This window comes from Lepisma saccharinum, chromosome 2 (assembly GCF_977018435.1).
Source record: "Lepisma saccharinum chromosome 2, izLepSacc3.1, whole genome shotgun sequence".
Classification (NCBI taxonomy): Eukaryota; Metazoa; Arthropoda; class Insecta; order Zygentoma; family Lepismatidae; genus Lepisma; species Lepisma saccharinum.
Window position 1 is genome coordinate 30,230,152 of NC_139230.1, and position 14,265 is coordinate 30,244,416.

At 35.0% G+C, this 14,265-nt stretch overlaps 1 protein-coding gene across 2 annotated transcripts in view; it reads left to right on the forward strand.

Annotated features, from left to right (window-relative positions):
* The window catches only part of LOC145983982 (uncharacterized), a 69,732-nt gene extending 56,782 nt beyond the window's left edge, over positions 1-12,950 (forward strand). The window contains exons 7-8 of one of the 2 annotated variants that reach the window (XM_083117224.1): positions 10,982-11,136; positions 11,460-12,950. In XM_083117224.1, coding sequence (XP_082973350.1) covers positions 10,982-11,136; positions 11,460-11,600 — 296 coding nt within the window. In that variant the 3' untranslated portion in view covers positions 11,601-12,950. Of the gene's footprint in view, positions 1-10,981; positions 11,137-11,459 lie in introns of those variants that run through there. The other variant, XM_083117225.1, reaches the window with a different exon arrangement.
* The last annotated feature ends 1,315 nt before the right edge of the window (positions 12,951-14,265 follow it).

A 14,265-nucleotide genomic window follows, 5' to 3' on the forward strand; every position in this document is an offset into this window, starting at 1 on the left:
ATGGGCCTGTATAAACATAATCTCCATAGAATAGATTATAATCTGGTAGAGGTTCCATCTACAAAAATATTTTGTGTAAAAACTCTAATTATTTAAATCCATCTTGTATTGAAGGAGCCAGAATTGATATTGTTTTTAAGCAGGTACATAATCAACTCATTAAAATATAAACCATCCAATTTTCCTGCCTCATCAAGTATGGAAATTGTTGTGTCCCATGTTATGTCATCAACAGGCCACCTGCTGTTTGTATAAATTCTATGATCATGGAAAAATTTGTAAAACCTAAATTTTTCTAAACTTGAAGTACTTTTTGTAAAAAAAGCAACATATTTTCCCCAATAACAATGCAACAGGTATGCATCAATTCTATGCCAGTATGTATTGGATTCAAAATCATCATATTCAGAACCCAATTCTATGCTCACATATCCAAACCCAACATCACTGTCAAGTACCCATCTTGCTTCTGTTTCATTTTGCACTTTAAAAAAATCATACTCTGATAGATTTTCAAATTTTTCCCTAAAACAATCCAACAGGTGGTCTGATTTTATATATCTTGCAATGTTTCTTCTTTCAAAATATGTTTGCATGTTCAGGTATCTATATTTCCTGGAAGATATTATTCTGATTGTTTTTTAACATTGAAACATTTGGTAAATATTTACTGCTGTTGAAATAGCCCAGCCTAACATGTAATATTGTTTGCAGGTTGATTCAAGATTCAATATTTCCAGACACATCAAATCCAAATCTCTTGTTCCTGAATTTAAATTGAGATTCTCAATTGTAAAATGTATTGTGTGCTCCATGATGTTCACATAATTTGTGGAGAGCCTGTTTCTGGTGCACAGGGTCAAGTTCCTGGTCTAGAAAATTGCAAAACTTAGCCTTGCAATCCAAACTATACAGGGCAATCACACAAATATTTCCAATCAATTTTGTTTGGAAATATTGATGACTGTGCAGAAGAAGTATCTGTATGTTTATATGTGAAGTATTGAATGCTATATTCTCTATGGCATTTGGGGCATATTTTTGTGATAATATTTTTATTGCACTGATTGCAATATTTTTGATTCGGCATTTTTGTTATTGGTTTATTATATATATTTCCTGGGCTTCAATTCAAAATTCTATGCTGGATAAAAATATCAGTTGGGTTCAGCTGTGTGCTTTGTATATTTTGTATGTGTGTGTGTGTGTGTTAATATTTTTGGCTTTGGTATTTATATAAAATTTCTTGGGGTTCAAATCAAAACTCTATACTGGATAAAAAATATCAGTTGGGTTCAGTGCAGACAAAAAAACTGCATAGCTCTATGTCAATTAGTTCTTGAGATATTGTATTTAGGAACCACTTTGGCGGGAATAGAACTGCCCGGGCGGGGAATATTGATCCCACAACTCCTCGGGGCGGGAATCTGAGGAACTGCCCCGAGTATTGATCCGGGCAGTGGAACTGGCCGTGCCGCAGCTCCTCGGTGCGAGAATTTGAGGAACTGCCCCGAGTATTGATCCGGGCAGTGGAACTGGCCGTGCCGCAGCTCCTCGGTGCGGGAATTTGAGGAACTGCCCCGAGTATTGATCCGGGCAGTGGAACTGGCCGTGCCGCAGCTCCTCGGTGCGGGAATTTGAGGAACTGCCCCGAGTATTGATCCGGGCAGTGGAACTGGCCGTGCCGCAGCTCCTCGGTGCGGGAATTTGAGGAACTGCCCCGAGTATTGATCAGTGCAGTGGAACTGGCCGTGCCGCAGCTCCTCGGTGCGGGAATTTGAGGAACTGCCCCGAGTATTGATCCGTGCAGAGGAACTGGCCATGCCGCAGCTCCTCGGTGCGGGAATTTGAGGAACTGCCCCGAGTATTGATCCGGGCAGTGGAACTGGCCGTGCCGCAGCTCCTCGGTGCGGGAATTTGAGGAACTGCCCCGAGTATTGATCCGGGCAGTGGAACTGGCCGTGCCGCAGGCCCTTTTTTCCCCTCTTTTTGCCAAAAATTTGGCTTTTATTGTATCAATGTATATTGTTTCTATGACCTTACTTGGGTTATTCCGCCAAATTATATGCTTCAATTCTCCTATACTTTGGTGGAGCCTGTTCAGGTTCTGCCCCCCACTTGTGGGTTCCACTGCCGATCCAGCAATGGTGAAGAATCTGCACTGTGCCCTGGCTTATATAGATTTACAGAGCCAATAGGAATTCTGCTTATTTAAACCAATCAGGAAACACCACATCATCACATTATGTCATAAGCATTTAATCAATTAATATTGCACAACATGATGCAATAGAACTGGACTGGGAAGTAAATATGTATGGATGTGGGTATGGGTGGGGGTAGGTATGGGTGTGTGGGGGTGGGGGTGGGGGTGGGTAGGGGTGCATCTTGGCTTAGTTTTAAGTACTGTGTTCAAAATAAAAATATAATAGCTGGTAGCTGTATCCAAGCCCTATTATAATTTTTGTTTCTCTATTCTGTCACTAATTTTGATCCTAGAATAATTATATTTATGGGGGTGACTCTGCATGGCCCCCAGAGCAACATACTGAAATTTTGAAAAAATCGATTATTTTATTTTTGCAATTTTCACTAGTTTTGATCCTAGGCCAATTATATTTATGGGGGTGACTCTGCATGGCCCCCAGAGCAACATACTCAAATTTTGAAAAATCGATAATTTTTTGGATTTTGATTATCTCTTTAACCATGAATGCTAGAGACATGGGGTTTGTTGCTTTGGCCTGGGCATTTCAAGATGCAACTTTTTGATCTCTATAAATTTTTCAAAATATCTTGTTGTTCTCTAGATCTTGAATAACTTGCCTATTTTTCAAGATAGAGGCATGGGGGTTGCATATTTGAAATCTAGAGGCTGTTTAGAAGTTTTGTTAAAAAATCGATAATTTTTTGAATTTGAGATTTTTTCAAAAACTATCAGTACTGGAGACTTGAAATTTTGTAGGCATATTCTAGGCATAATTCTCTACATTTTTTATCTCTATAATTTTCCTGATATATGTAATATTTAAGCTGTAAATCTCTGATTTATGTCTGTTCTATAAATAGAATTTTCTGAAAAATGCAATATTAACAATAATTTTGACTATCTCTGGAACCATGAATCCTAGAGACATGGGGTTTGGTGATTTCTCATGGGCATTTCAAGATGCAACTTTTTGATCTCTATAAATTTTTCAAAATATCTTGTTGTTCTCTAGATCTTGAATAACTTGCCTATTTTTCAAGATAGGTGCATAGGGGTTGCATATTTGAAATCTAGAAGCTGTTTAGAAGTTTTGTTAAAAAATCGATAATTTTTTGAATTTGAGATTTTTTCAAAAACTATCAGTACTAGAGACTTGAAATTTTGTAGACATATTCTAGGCATGATTCTCTACATTTTTTGTCTATATAATTTTCCTGATATATGCAATATTTAAGCTGTAAATACCTAACTTTTATAAATAGAATTTTCTGAAAAGTGCAATATTAACAGAATTTTGAAATCTATACATGTTAGGGCACTATAGCAGTTACTATACTTAAGATATCATACAATATCAAAAAAAGCATATTTTTGACAGGATTATGGACAGCAATCTCACAGAAGTGCCTTTTGTAAGTATAGGCACATCAATCTGAGGGGGGTCATACTTTCTCATGGAATCCATGAGGGCTTTTTTACAAAAATCTTGGATTAGAGGGGGTACTACACTTGAGCAAAAAGCTCATATGGGCATGTTGAGCTAGGTTTAAGTGTAGACAATTCTGCTTGAGGGGGGTTCATACTTTCTTGAGTTTATAATATCATCAATACCACTACTAACTAGACATTATTTTAATTTACGGTGAATGTCACAGAATACAACCACAGCTGTGACATTGTACGCTGAATGCTACCCAGATCAACGGTGCCCTTCACCTCGTACCATTGCCAACATCTGCACAAGTCCCGTCGAAACAGGAAGCTGGGCTCCCAGAAAGTGTCAACGTACAAACACAGCAACTAACAACTGAAACGAAATATCTGTTCTGGCTGCTGTAGCTCACAATCTGCAGGTGAGTGTACGACAGATTGAACGCTGTTCTGGAATAAGCCACAGTAGTGTGTGGAGAATTTTGCAAAGGCATAAGTTTCATTCGTATCAGGAACTGTACGGGAATGACTTTCAACCCCGCATTGTATTCTTTCATTTTGCACTTCAGCAGTTGCAAGATAATAATGCATTCCTAAGTAATATTTTGTTTACGGATGAAGCTTCGTTTACAAATCACGGTAATGTGAATTTGAGGAACATGCACTACTGATCCATGCAAAATCCTCACTGGCTTCCCGAGGTTGCTCATCAATGACAGTGGAGTGTCAATGTTTGGTGCGGTATCATTGGCAACCACATTGTAAGTCCCTATTTTTATCAGGGAACATTAAACGGACAGCGATACACATTATTTCTTCAAGACACTCTACCCCTTCTCATGGAGGACGTGGCATTGGAAACCAGTCTATCAATGTGGTCCCAGTATGATGGGTGCCCCGCACACTTCGCACGTGGTTCCAGAGAAGTTGTGGATGCAAAGTTTCCAAATCAGTGGATAGGACGGGGTGGTCCTGTGGGATGGCCAGCTTGGTCCCCCGACTTGTCGCCATTAGACTACTTTCTAAGGGGCGCAGTGAAAGATAGAGTCTATCAGGAAGTCCCAATGACACTAGAGAAAATGAATCAGCATATTACTGCGGCATGTGTGGCAATATCTTGAGAAACACTACAATCTGTGCAACGCTCACTTGTCCACTGTCTCCACAAGTGTATTGATGCAACCGGTGGTCACTTTGAACATCTGCTGAAGTGACACAGTTTCATCAAATAAGACGTTACTGATGATTTGTGAGTGAATTTTCTGTGCTATATGTACGTTACAAACATGACGTTTATTTGAGCTCTAGGCCACTTGTAATTTTGTTTTGGAAAGTGAAACCAATTCTGTTCTCACAAATTGTACCTCTAGTTTCCAGTTTGCTAGAAACACATACATGTTCCATTAAAAAAAATGTAACTTTCAGTTGAAAGTGATATTTTTTTAATATTCTGGATTGTGCATACTCTCCCATTGTGTGAGACCCTGACATGGGTACATGCCTGCACAACTCGATTTTTGACATTTTGTTTCATTTTGAAAATTTTTGAGGTCGCAGAGTTAGGTGAGACAGCCTGTATATAGGAAATAGAATCATGAGTGTAAATAGTGAGTGTCTTGATTTATTATCTAGTAGAATTTAATATTTAAAATTAAATATTAATTAATAACATTAAAATTAATTTAAAACTTAATTTACCATTTTCTGTATACAAGTTCAGGCCTCCCCAATGGCATAGTGGTAATCAGGGGTCCCTGGTTCAATACTTGGTGAAGCCATATTATGGTTTGGATCCCACTTTAACCTGTAGGTCCAGTCTACATTAGTTTGTCTGTGCATAAAGTGGAAAACTCAGGACTCCACTTTCTTTGTTTTCTTTTACATATATATATGTAATATGAATCAAACCAATACTGATATCCAACCCTTTATTATTTACATAAATGCCAGACCACGGATATTTTTATTGTAAAATAGTGTTGCATTAATTTATAAGTAGTATGATTGTCACTTTTAAATGATGTGCAATTTTTCTGTGTAATTATGTCACTTTTAAATGAGGTGCAATTTTTCTGTGTAGTAATTATATTCGAGCATTTAGCATCTCTCACAGAATTGTCATCTGCTTAAACAGAAATGGGGGATTGGACAGATTAATTGGTACCATATCAGTATCAGATGATGTATAGACATACTGATGATCTCTCAATAAAATTGCTGATAATTTTGTCAATCCAATATTTCTATAGACACCTATAACTTGGTGCAAAATTAGCCTATTTTATTTATTTATCAATTATATGCCCACAGTAATAATAATATACCCTATGTTTGGACAGTAAATGTCAAATAGACAGTTCTTCTGTGTGCAAAACTTATTGTGATTACCTGGTTACACACATTAATTATGGGCATAAATGATCCATCCAGGTTCACAATGAAACATCTGCATTTTTATGTCAGTTCAGTACAATATCAGGAAATTTTATCTCAGTATCAGCACAAATTTCATATCACTCCATCCCTAATGTTTATAAGCTTATGCATAATGCTAGCAAAATATTTCTGCACAACTACAGATAAAGTTGTAATATTCAAATATGTGGTAATGTGGAGCAGGGAAGTATTTTGGATATTTCAGTTCAATCCTGGAGATTTTTCAATAATAATCATGGCATTTTAGGTATTGGCAATAGAAATGTTATGTTATTGGGAATTATTCAATGATAATGTCATTGTCAACATCCTTGTTAAAAGACTGACCTTCCTGTTTCCTTAAACTGCCTTTTGTACTTGACTGAATTTCTAGCACTAGAACTAGTATATTGAAGAAAATACTGAGAGAGAACAACAAGGTGGGGCTTGAGAACTTTGTTTTCTAATAGAATGAACATTTAATTCAAATTGTTCCATTACAATTACAAAGCAACCGTTGTGTAATATTTGATGTGTATTTATAAGAAGTTTGAGTCCATTAAAATATTAAGATGTTACACTAATTACTGTTGAAAATTTTAAAAAATAAATATGAGAAATCATATACTCTCAGATATAACCTTTTTGCTGTGACTTCCATAGTAGAGTGGTTAGCACAGTTCACTACGATGTCAAGGGTCCTGGGTGAGCATCCCTTCATCATGTCGTATCACTCCTCAACTTTGCAATTAGCCAAAGTGAAGTAAAATATGCAAGTCAATCAATCATTAAAGGCATTGTGCTTAAGAATTATGCTTAGATTTTCATTCTTGTATTACTGTATTATGAAATTTTGAGTTAAATATTAATGGTGGTATTTGGGTATTGCTTATTGCATGTTTGGTGTAGATTTACATGTGTGCGCTCTGTGAACAATTGAAAAATGTAATTCCAAAACAAAAAAAAAAAAAAAAAAATATTTGTGCCTTTTTCTGTACTGGTGTGCCATGAAATGTGAATTTTGCCATTGAGAGAAGAGTAAATAACTGACATGGGCAGCATTGCTTGAAGTGGGGGAAACACAAGGGGGATGCTTCACCTCAGTTAAATTTTTTGTAAAGCATCCACCAGCTAGGATGCTTTGCATAAACATCCCCCACCTACTGCACTATCTCAATGTTGATTCTCAATGTCGATCCCTCCTATCCAGAAACTCGACAGAGCATCCAGTAGCAGTTGACCTGCGTGGTGGAATGGTTAGCTATGATACCAGGTGTCATGGGTTCAAATCCCAGCCTGGGTGTTCTTTGTGAGTGTTCGTTCATCACATCATCGCGATTAGCCAAAAGTGGCAGAAAAGCAAAGTAAAATAAACAATATCAAATCAAATCAAATCAAACCAGGCTTCATAATGCAGAAACTCCAATGCAAATATCTCTTGGAGCTTTCATTCTCTCTCTCTTTGTTCTTAGAGCTTTCATGTTATAAGCAATCAAAGTTGGTGTTGCACAACTGTTGGAAACACACTGTATTCATCACATAAACTTGAAAATGTTTACCAAATCCTCATTTTTTATAAAAGCTGTAGTTGTGTGATTAAAATTCAAACCATTCTTTATGTTGTAGCTTTTTTGTAATTTCATAAAACACACACACATAAACCTACACCAACTTGAATAAAACTAGAAGATTGTTTAAGTGGGGACTTTCAGTCACTAAAAGGTTTCTTTGTTTTCTTATGTAGATAGCAATTTTCCTGGACAATGAATGGCTCCTGGATGGTGAATGAGCTTATTTCGACTGAGATGTTCAGAAGGGTCACATCAAATATATAATGTGTCAGCCTATTCTACTTTGGGTAGGAGGAGCAGGGTGACTACTCATCGGGAGTTCCTTGAATTCTGGGAATTATCCGTGAATTCTACGTGAATTTTTCTCTGTAGACGTGAAAAATTGCAACTTTCATTAATGCAAATCCCATTCAATTTATATATATTAATTAATGCCCTGAGGCAAGTTTTTTTCCCAGTTAAGCTTTTATTTTAATTGAGGTAGGAAAATAAAGGAAAGCGGTGTGGAAAATAAAACTGAAATCTCTCAATTCCTTTACTTTGTTAGTGTCCTTTGCACTATCTACTGACAGACTATTGCAAGATAAGATATCCTGAAGTTGATTAGGTAAATTTGAGTTTGAAGTTATTTTAAAATTAAATTTTTTCGTAGATTAGTATATTCCGTAACATTTGTGACTTGTGTTTGTAGATGTAATTCGAGTTTGAGAATGTGAAATTGCAATATTCTGTTTAATTGAATTAGAATTTCTGGATAAACTGGAATTGCACAGACCCTTTATATTGTTAATATATTTGTGGTGGGGGGGGGGAGTGAGAGGTGGTAATATGTGAAATGGAGAACACATCTGCTTGTACCCTTGAATTTTTGGAAAGTTCACCTTGAAAACATGGAATTATACGTGAATTTTTATCAAGGTCCTAGAGTGGCCACCCTGAGGAGGGAGTAGAAAGTTTCCATATGCCCTCTTGCTGGAAAATAATGTGGTGCAATATTGTGGGAAATTTAGGAACATTCATGTGTATCACAGGTTGTCTACTGAATGGAAATGTAGGGAATTATGCGGGAAATTGTACCACAATGAATTCTATATGAATTTTTGCCACTGATGTGAAACATTTTGGTATGGAGAGAGATCATCCAAAACATTTAAAAATATGTAACAAATATGGTTGAGAATTTTTGCAACTTTTATTCCGAAATGAGGTCAACACATTACATATAACCATAACATTTTAACCTTGAAATAAGTATCCTCCTCCACCCCTGGAGACTGGGAATTATACTTGAATTTTGTGTTGTTAATGTAGCCACCATTTATCAGCAAGAGAGTTAAATGCTGTTATAGGTATTTAATATCAGTAAAGTTGTGGAGAATTTACTAATGCAGTCGTAGCCAATATTTTTTGATACTGTTGACTGATGAATTGGTTCAAAGCTAATACTGTAGAATCCTGATTTCTATGTTCCTGAATTTTCATATTTTCCCCTTTCTCCCATTTCCTGGTTTCAATGATGCAACATGATATAGAATTTTTCCTCCTTTCAACATATGTTGCAACCACATGCCCATGTTCCTAAAAAAATGTAAAATGTATGTTCTACTGTTGTAACGTCATTCCTCGATCTATGCAAACAAGAAGCTATGCTACCCAAAATATGCCCCAGAGGAAAAAATACCATGGAAATTTATCGAGGAACCATGAATACAAAATTTGGCTTCTTATGGGGTTAATTGCTGGTAAGACAAAATTGCAGCTCCCACGATAACAACAACACAAAGTAGGCTGAAATAGAACAATGCTGCCCAATCACAAATCCATCCCCTTACACATTACTGACTATTTTTTACAACCACTACAATCTCACTCCAGAGAAATATCATGTGTCAGATTCCAACGATTTATTGTACCTTAAAAACATTAAACTGAATAACACAATTTGTACAAATTACTATTATGTTTCAACGTGGATTCAATTGTAAAATTATCTGCTGATTTTAGGTCCTTTTGTAACAAGTTAAAATTTATATGGTAAGGCAGAACAACAAAATACACAAACATCTAAAACTGCCTCTTCATGTCAATGTAATAGGTCTCTCAACTATGCAATCCAGGTTAATTAGAAGATTTAAAAATGGTTCAATACCACACATTAAAATTTACGTATGCAATAACTAGTTTCTCTGCCGGACGTAATCTTAACACTACTAGATGTGTTTGGTAATCAATCATTAATTGCTTAAGAAGGAAAAAGGGGGTGGAACTCGCAACGTGTCTCTCTTATCTCGTTTGACTTAATCGTGTTTCTCATTATCAATTGTATCTTTCATAAAAGAATCATATCACTGAAAGTATGCTTATGATAGTTTCACGTTCTAGACATTTTACTAACAAATCCAGTAAAATGCGAGAAGGGAACTTTATCAACACTTTGGTTGTGATACTAGTTATTTAAGGCATGTCATTTTTAGTGGTCAGCAATTAATAGTTTCTGACACACACACTTGTACTACAGCTTGTTCAAGGCCGAAATTCGATGCACTAATTATTCTCAAAATCACAGTTTGTACATACCTTACTTGCAGTTTTGGTTGCTGCTAATGAACAACATTATGTGTAGCAACTGACGAGTATAATAGGTCCAGTCAAAAACACCTTGGGAAACAGCTTGGCCAACTTCTGTCTACTGCTTTCAGCCTCGAGGTGAGTTCTTGTTATCGACCTTCGAATTGCGTGGATCAGTGAACTGGAAAACAGTATTTTTCTTTCGACATGCAAAAAATCCATTAAACGTAGTACTCCATGCTGGCGATCGTTATTAAGGAATGTATGTGTTTCAAGATTTGTAAAACACCACTTGTATAAACACTCAAAAGTACGGTAAACATAATGTTAATTTACCAAATCAAAATGTACAAGTTTGTTACGATGGTAGAAAATACTCTACAAAGAAAATGTATTGAAGTGGATCGAGTTTGATACTGCTGGCTGTTAACTTGATGAGGAATGAATGTTGAATGCCTGAATACCAAATACTGAATTCTGAATGTTCCTTCTGCTGCGCGACCCAGGAGGAGGAAGTAGCAAGATGATTACAGATGCCTCTATCGGTAGATTTGTGCATTAAGGAAAAATACCCTCAAGGGAAATTTTACTGGATGAGGGAATTTCCTGATGGGAAATGTAGCGGGATGACGTAAACTGAAACACGTCATCGCCGTTACACTGTGTAGGATTTGAAACATGTCATGTCTGGCATGTTATGTTGAAAATAATATACTTGTTGTTCATATTGGAGTAATCTTTGTTTTATCATTATTTATGTATTAATTTATTTTTTTATTTTTTGCAGTTTCTCAAAATATACCAAATGTGAGAATTGCTACACCCAGCACAGTACAGGTAGCAACAGCACCTAGCACTGTACAGGTGGCAACACCACAGATTACCTATCTGACAACTTCAGGGCCTGTGACATTTCAGCAAATACCAGTTCTGAGCTCTCAGGTAGGATTTGCATGCGAAGTAATACTTGGATCTTGAATCTATAATAATTTTTCTTTTTAATATTCTTGTAAAGTTCACATTGCCACATACACTTGAAGAATTTTACTACTTACGGTCAGTGTCAAATATTAGTAAAAGGAATATTATATTTATGAGATCCAATGCCAACATGCAACACACACACTTGTAAATGCACTTGTACAGTTACGGACACTCTGAACAGACACTTTCAGTGACTGTATGGAGGGACATATGGATCAACTTTGTTGCTTTAGCTAGCAACATTTTATGTTCAGCTATTTTCATATTTCTCATTCTATTAGGTGTTGAGCCAAATACAGCTGCAGCCCAAAACAGGATCAAATACTAGTACATCGATTCCATTAAAACTACTGAGCCAGGGACAGACAGTGAGCTTAGCAGGTAGAACTATGGTTGTTCAACAGGATAAAGAAGATTCCTGACCCAGACATTCAACATAACTAAGGAATCTATAACCACTATATTTTTTCAGGTATTGATCTTTATCATTGAGTCTTGTGCTCTTAGCAAAAATAAGTGCTGCAATTTAACTTTCAAATTTAGTAAAGTGTGTGAAAGGGAACCAGGCACTCAATTTTGTTTAGCATAATTTATGACACATGTTTCTCCAATGAAGTGAAAAAGTTGCAATGGGATTAGACAATGAAATAAATGACATGCCTGATGTGCAACTATGTCTATTTTTTGAGTTTGAATGTAACATGTGATGTTATGTTTTGTTAAATTGATATGCTTACGAAAATAAGTGTTCATGTTTTGTTTTTCAAGTTACTAAATGGGACTGCTTTATTTTTTTAGCAGTTTATAGTATATTTCATGTATTTTTTTTTTTTGATAATGCATGGGCAACAAGCTGCTTTTTTTTCAGGTTTTGTTTAGCTCAATTATGATGAAATAGGTAGATTTTCAAACCAAAATAAGGTTGCAGTGAAATTTGATCGTGGAAGGTATTAGAAATTCGACAGTGCAAAAATGACAAAACTGTTATGTGACTCAATTATTATCTGTATTTTTTGTTTGAATTGGCATGAAATCTTATTTTTTTCTTCATGATGATTTGCATATAAAAATCAGTGGTCATATTGGCAAATTGGATTACTTTGTACTATACACAAATATTAAAAAATATATAAATAAATAGAAAAAAGAATAAATGAAATAAAGAGGGAATCAAAGGAGGCTATTCTTTTCAGGACTTGTTTAGAACAATACATAAAAATGTAGACAAAAGTAATAGTTATATGTGTTCTCAAAGAAGGTTGCAATGAATTTTGACAGTGAAAGAAATGAAAAATATGGCCTCTTGTCTGCATTTTTTGAATCCGAACGTGACATACAATGTTATGTTTTGTAACTATTTGCTTATGAAAATAAGCATTCCCATTTTGTTTTCAAAGTTAGTAAATTGAACTATTTGCTTTATTTTTCTAGTAGTTTTATTTAATGAAACATTTCTCCTCTAATTCTGATATTACATGAATAAATAGGGAAGGAAACAAGGCTGTTTTCTCAGGTTTTGTTTAGCATAATATATGACACAGTTACAAGGAAATTTGACAATGATAGAAATGACAATCTTGGTGTGTGAACAAATTGTACTGTGTGTGCTTCTTAAATATGAATGTGACATGTAATGTTATGCTTTGTTCAAGAAGATAGTTTTCTTATTAATGAAATTAATAATCAGCCTCTTCTTGGCATTCAGTTTCTTGTATATGAAAAAAAAACTATGATATTGTATGTAATATCAGGTGTTTTGTTAAGACAGTTGACAGTTTGCTAAGAGCACAAGAAATGTTGTGCAATTAAAAAATTCATGGTTGTGAATCTGAATCTATGGTATGATGGATATGTACTAGATAAGCTGAACTGAGAAGCAAAGACCTGCTGTGATATATAACATAATGAAGACTTAAGATATATTACTAAGACTGTATGCAAGTGATATTAAACCTCCTGAAGCTTCCCCCAGTGGTAAGGAAAATCTCTGTTCAGAAGTTTTCTCCGGGTAGCACACTTGCATAATATTCACCTGTAAAGTGTTCAATGTATTTTTGTTAAATTGTTTGATATAGTAGCTCATGCATAATAATACCTCACTTATATTCAAGTGTGTTTGACGCACTGTTCCAAAAGTTGCATAATCTTCTTTGTATACATTTGTTTATTTATGGATGAATTTTATTCATGACAGACATACACCACTGAAAATGTATTACAACCGACCCAATAAAGTTCTTTGATATTGGCCATGCTATTATCATGTAACTAGTCTAAAAATAGTAAAATTATGAACAATTTCCCATTACAATTAATGTGCCACTGTAATATTGTAATGATCTGATATACGCTAACTTGAATAATAGTAAACCTCTGTATAAATTAATTTTAAAATGAAATAAATCACTGTCTTTAAGATTCACATACTTTTGAAAACAAAGTGGATTAACTAGTACTATTTTCATATTTAAGGAAAGTAAAATTTCACTTTAATAGGCACTTAATAGGCAACAAGAATTAGTGTTGGAAAACATTAGTTATATAAAGTTTTTTCTTCATACATTATATCTACAAAGAAACACAAAATACGTAAATGTAATTTAAATTTTTGGGTTATTAATGGGAATTCCAGATAAGCATAATTATAGGCAAAATTTAATGCTAAACTAACATATGATTTAGTTCTAGTTGTGAATATCATTTTATTTTGTATTTCCAGGAAAAAGGAAGAAAAATGCATTAAGTAAATTTTACTATAATGTATCAATATTAGGTAATAATTGTGCTCTAGCAATTAAACAATTCTCTTTGTCAAAAATATGCACCTTGGGTGATTTTGTATTTGATTCATTTCTTCAATAACAGGAAATAAATCTGTTAACATATTAATAATCCCAGAAATTCCACCCTTCTAGTGGCATAAATTCTGCCATATTTAGTTTACATATTCTGACATGTTTCTTGGTTGCTTCACTAAAGTTCTTTCAGATTTATTCTTTGAAATCATTTCCATCATTAAACTTATCTTGAAGGCCCCTGTTGCTTTGGTTGAACCAATGAATAGCAAATTACATAGGGTATCTACTA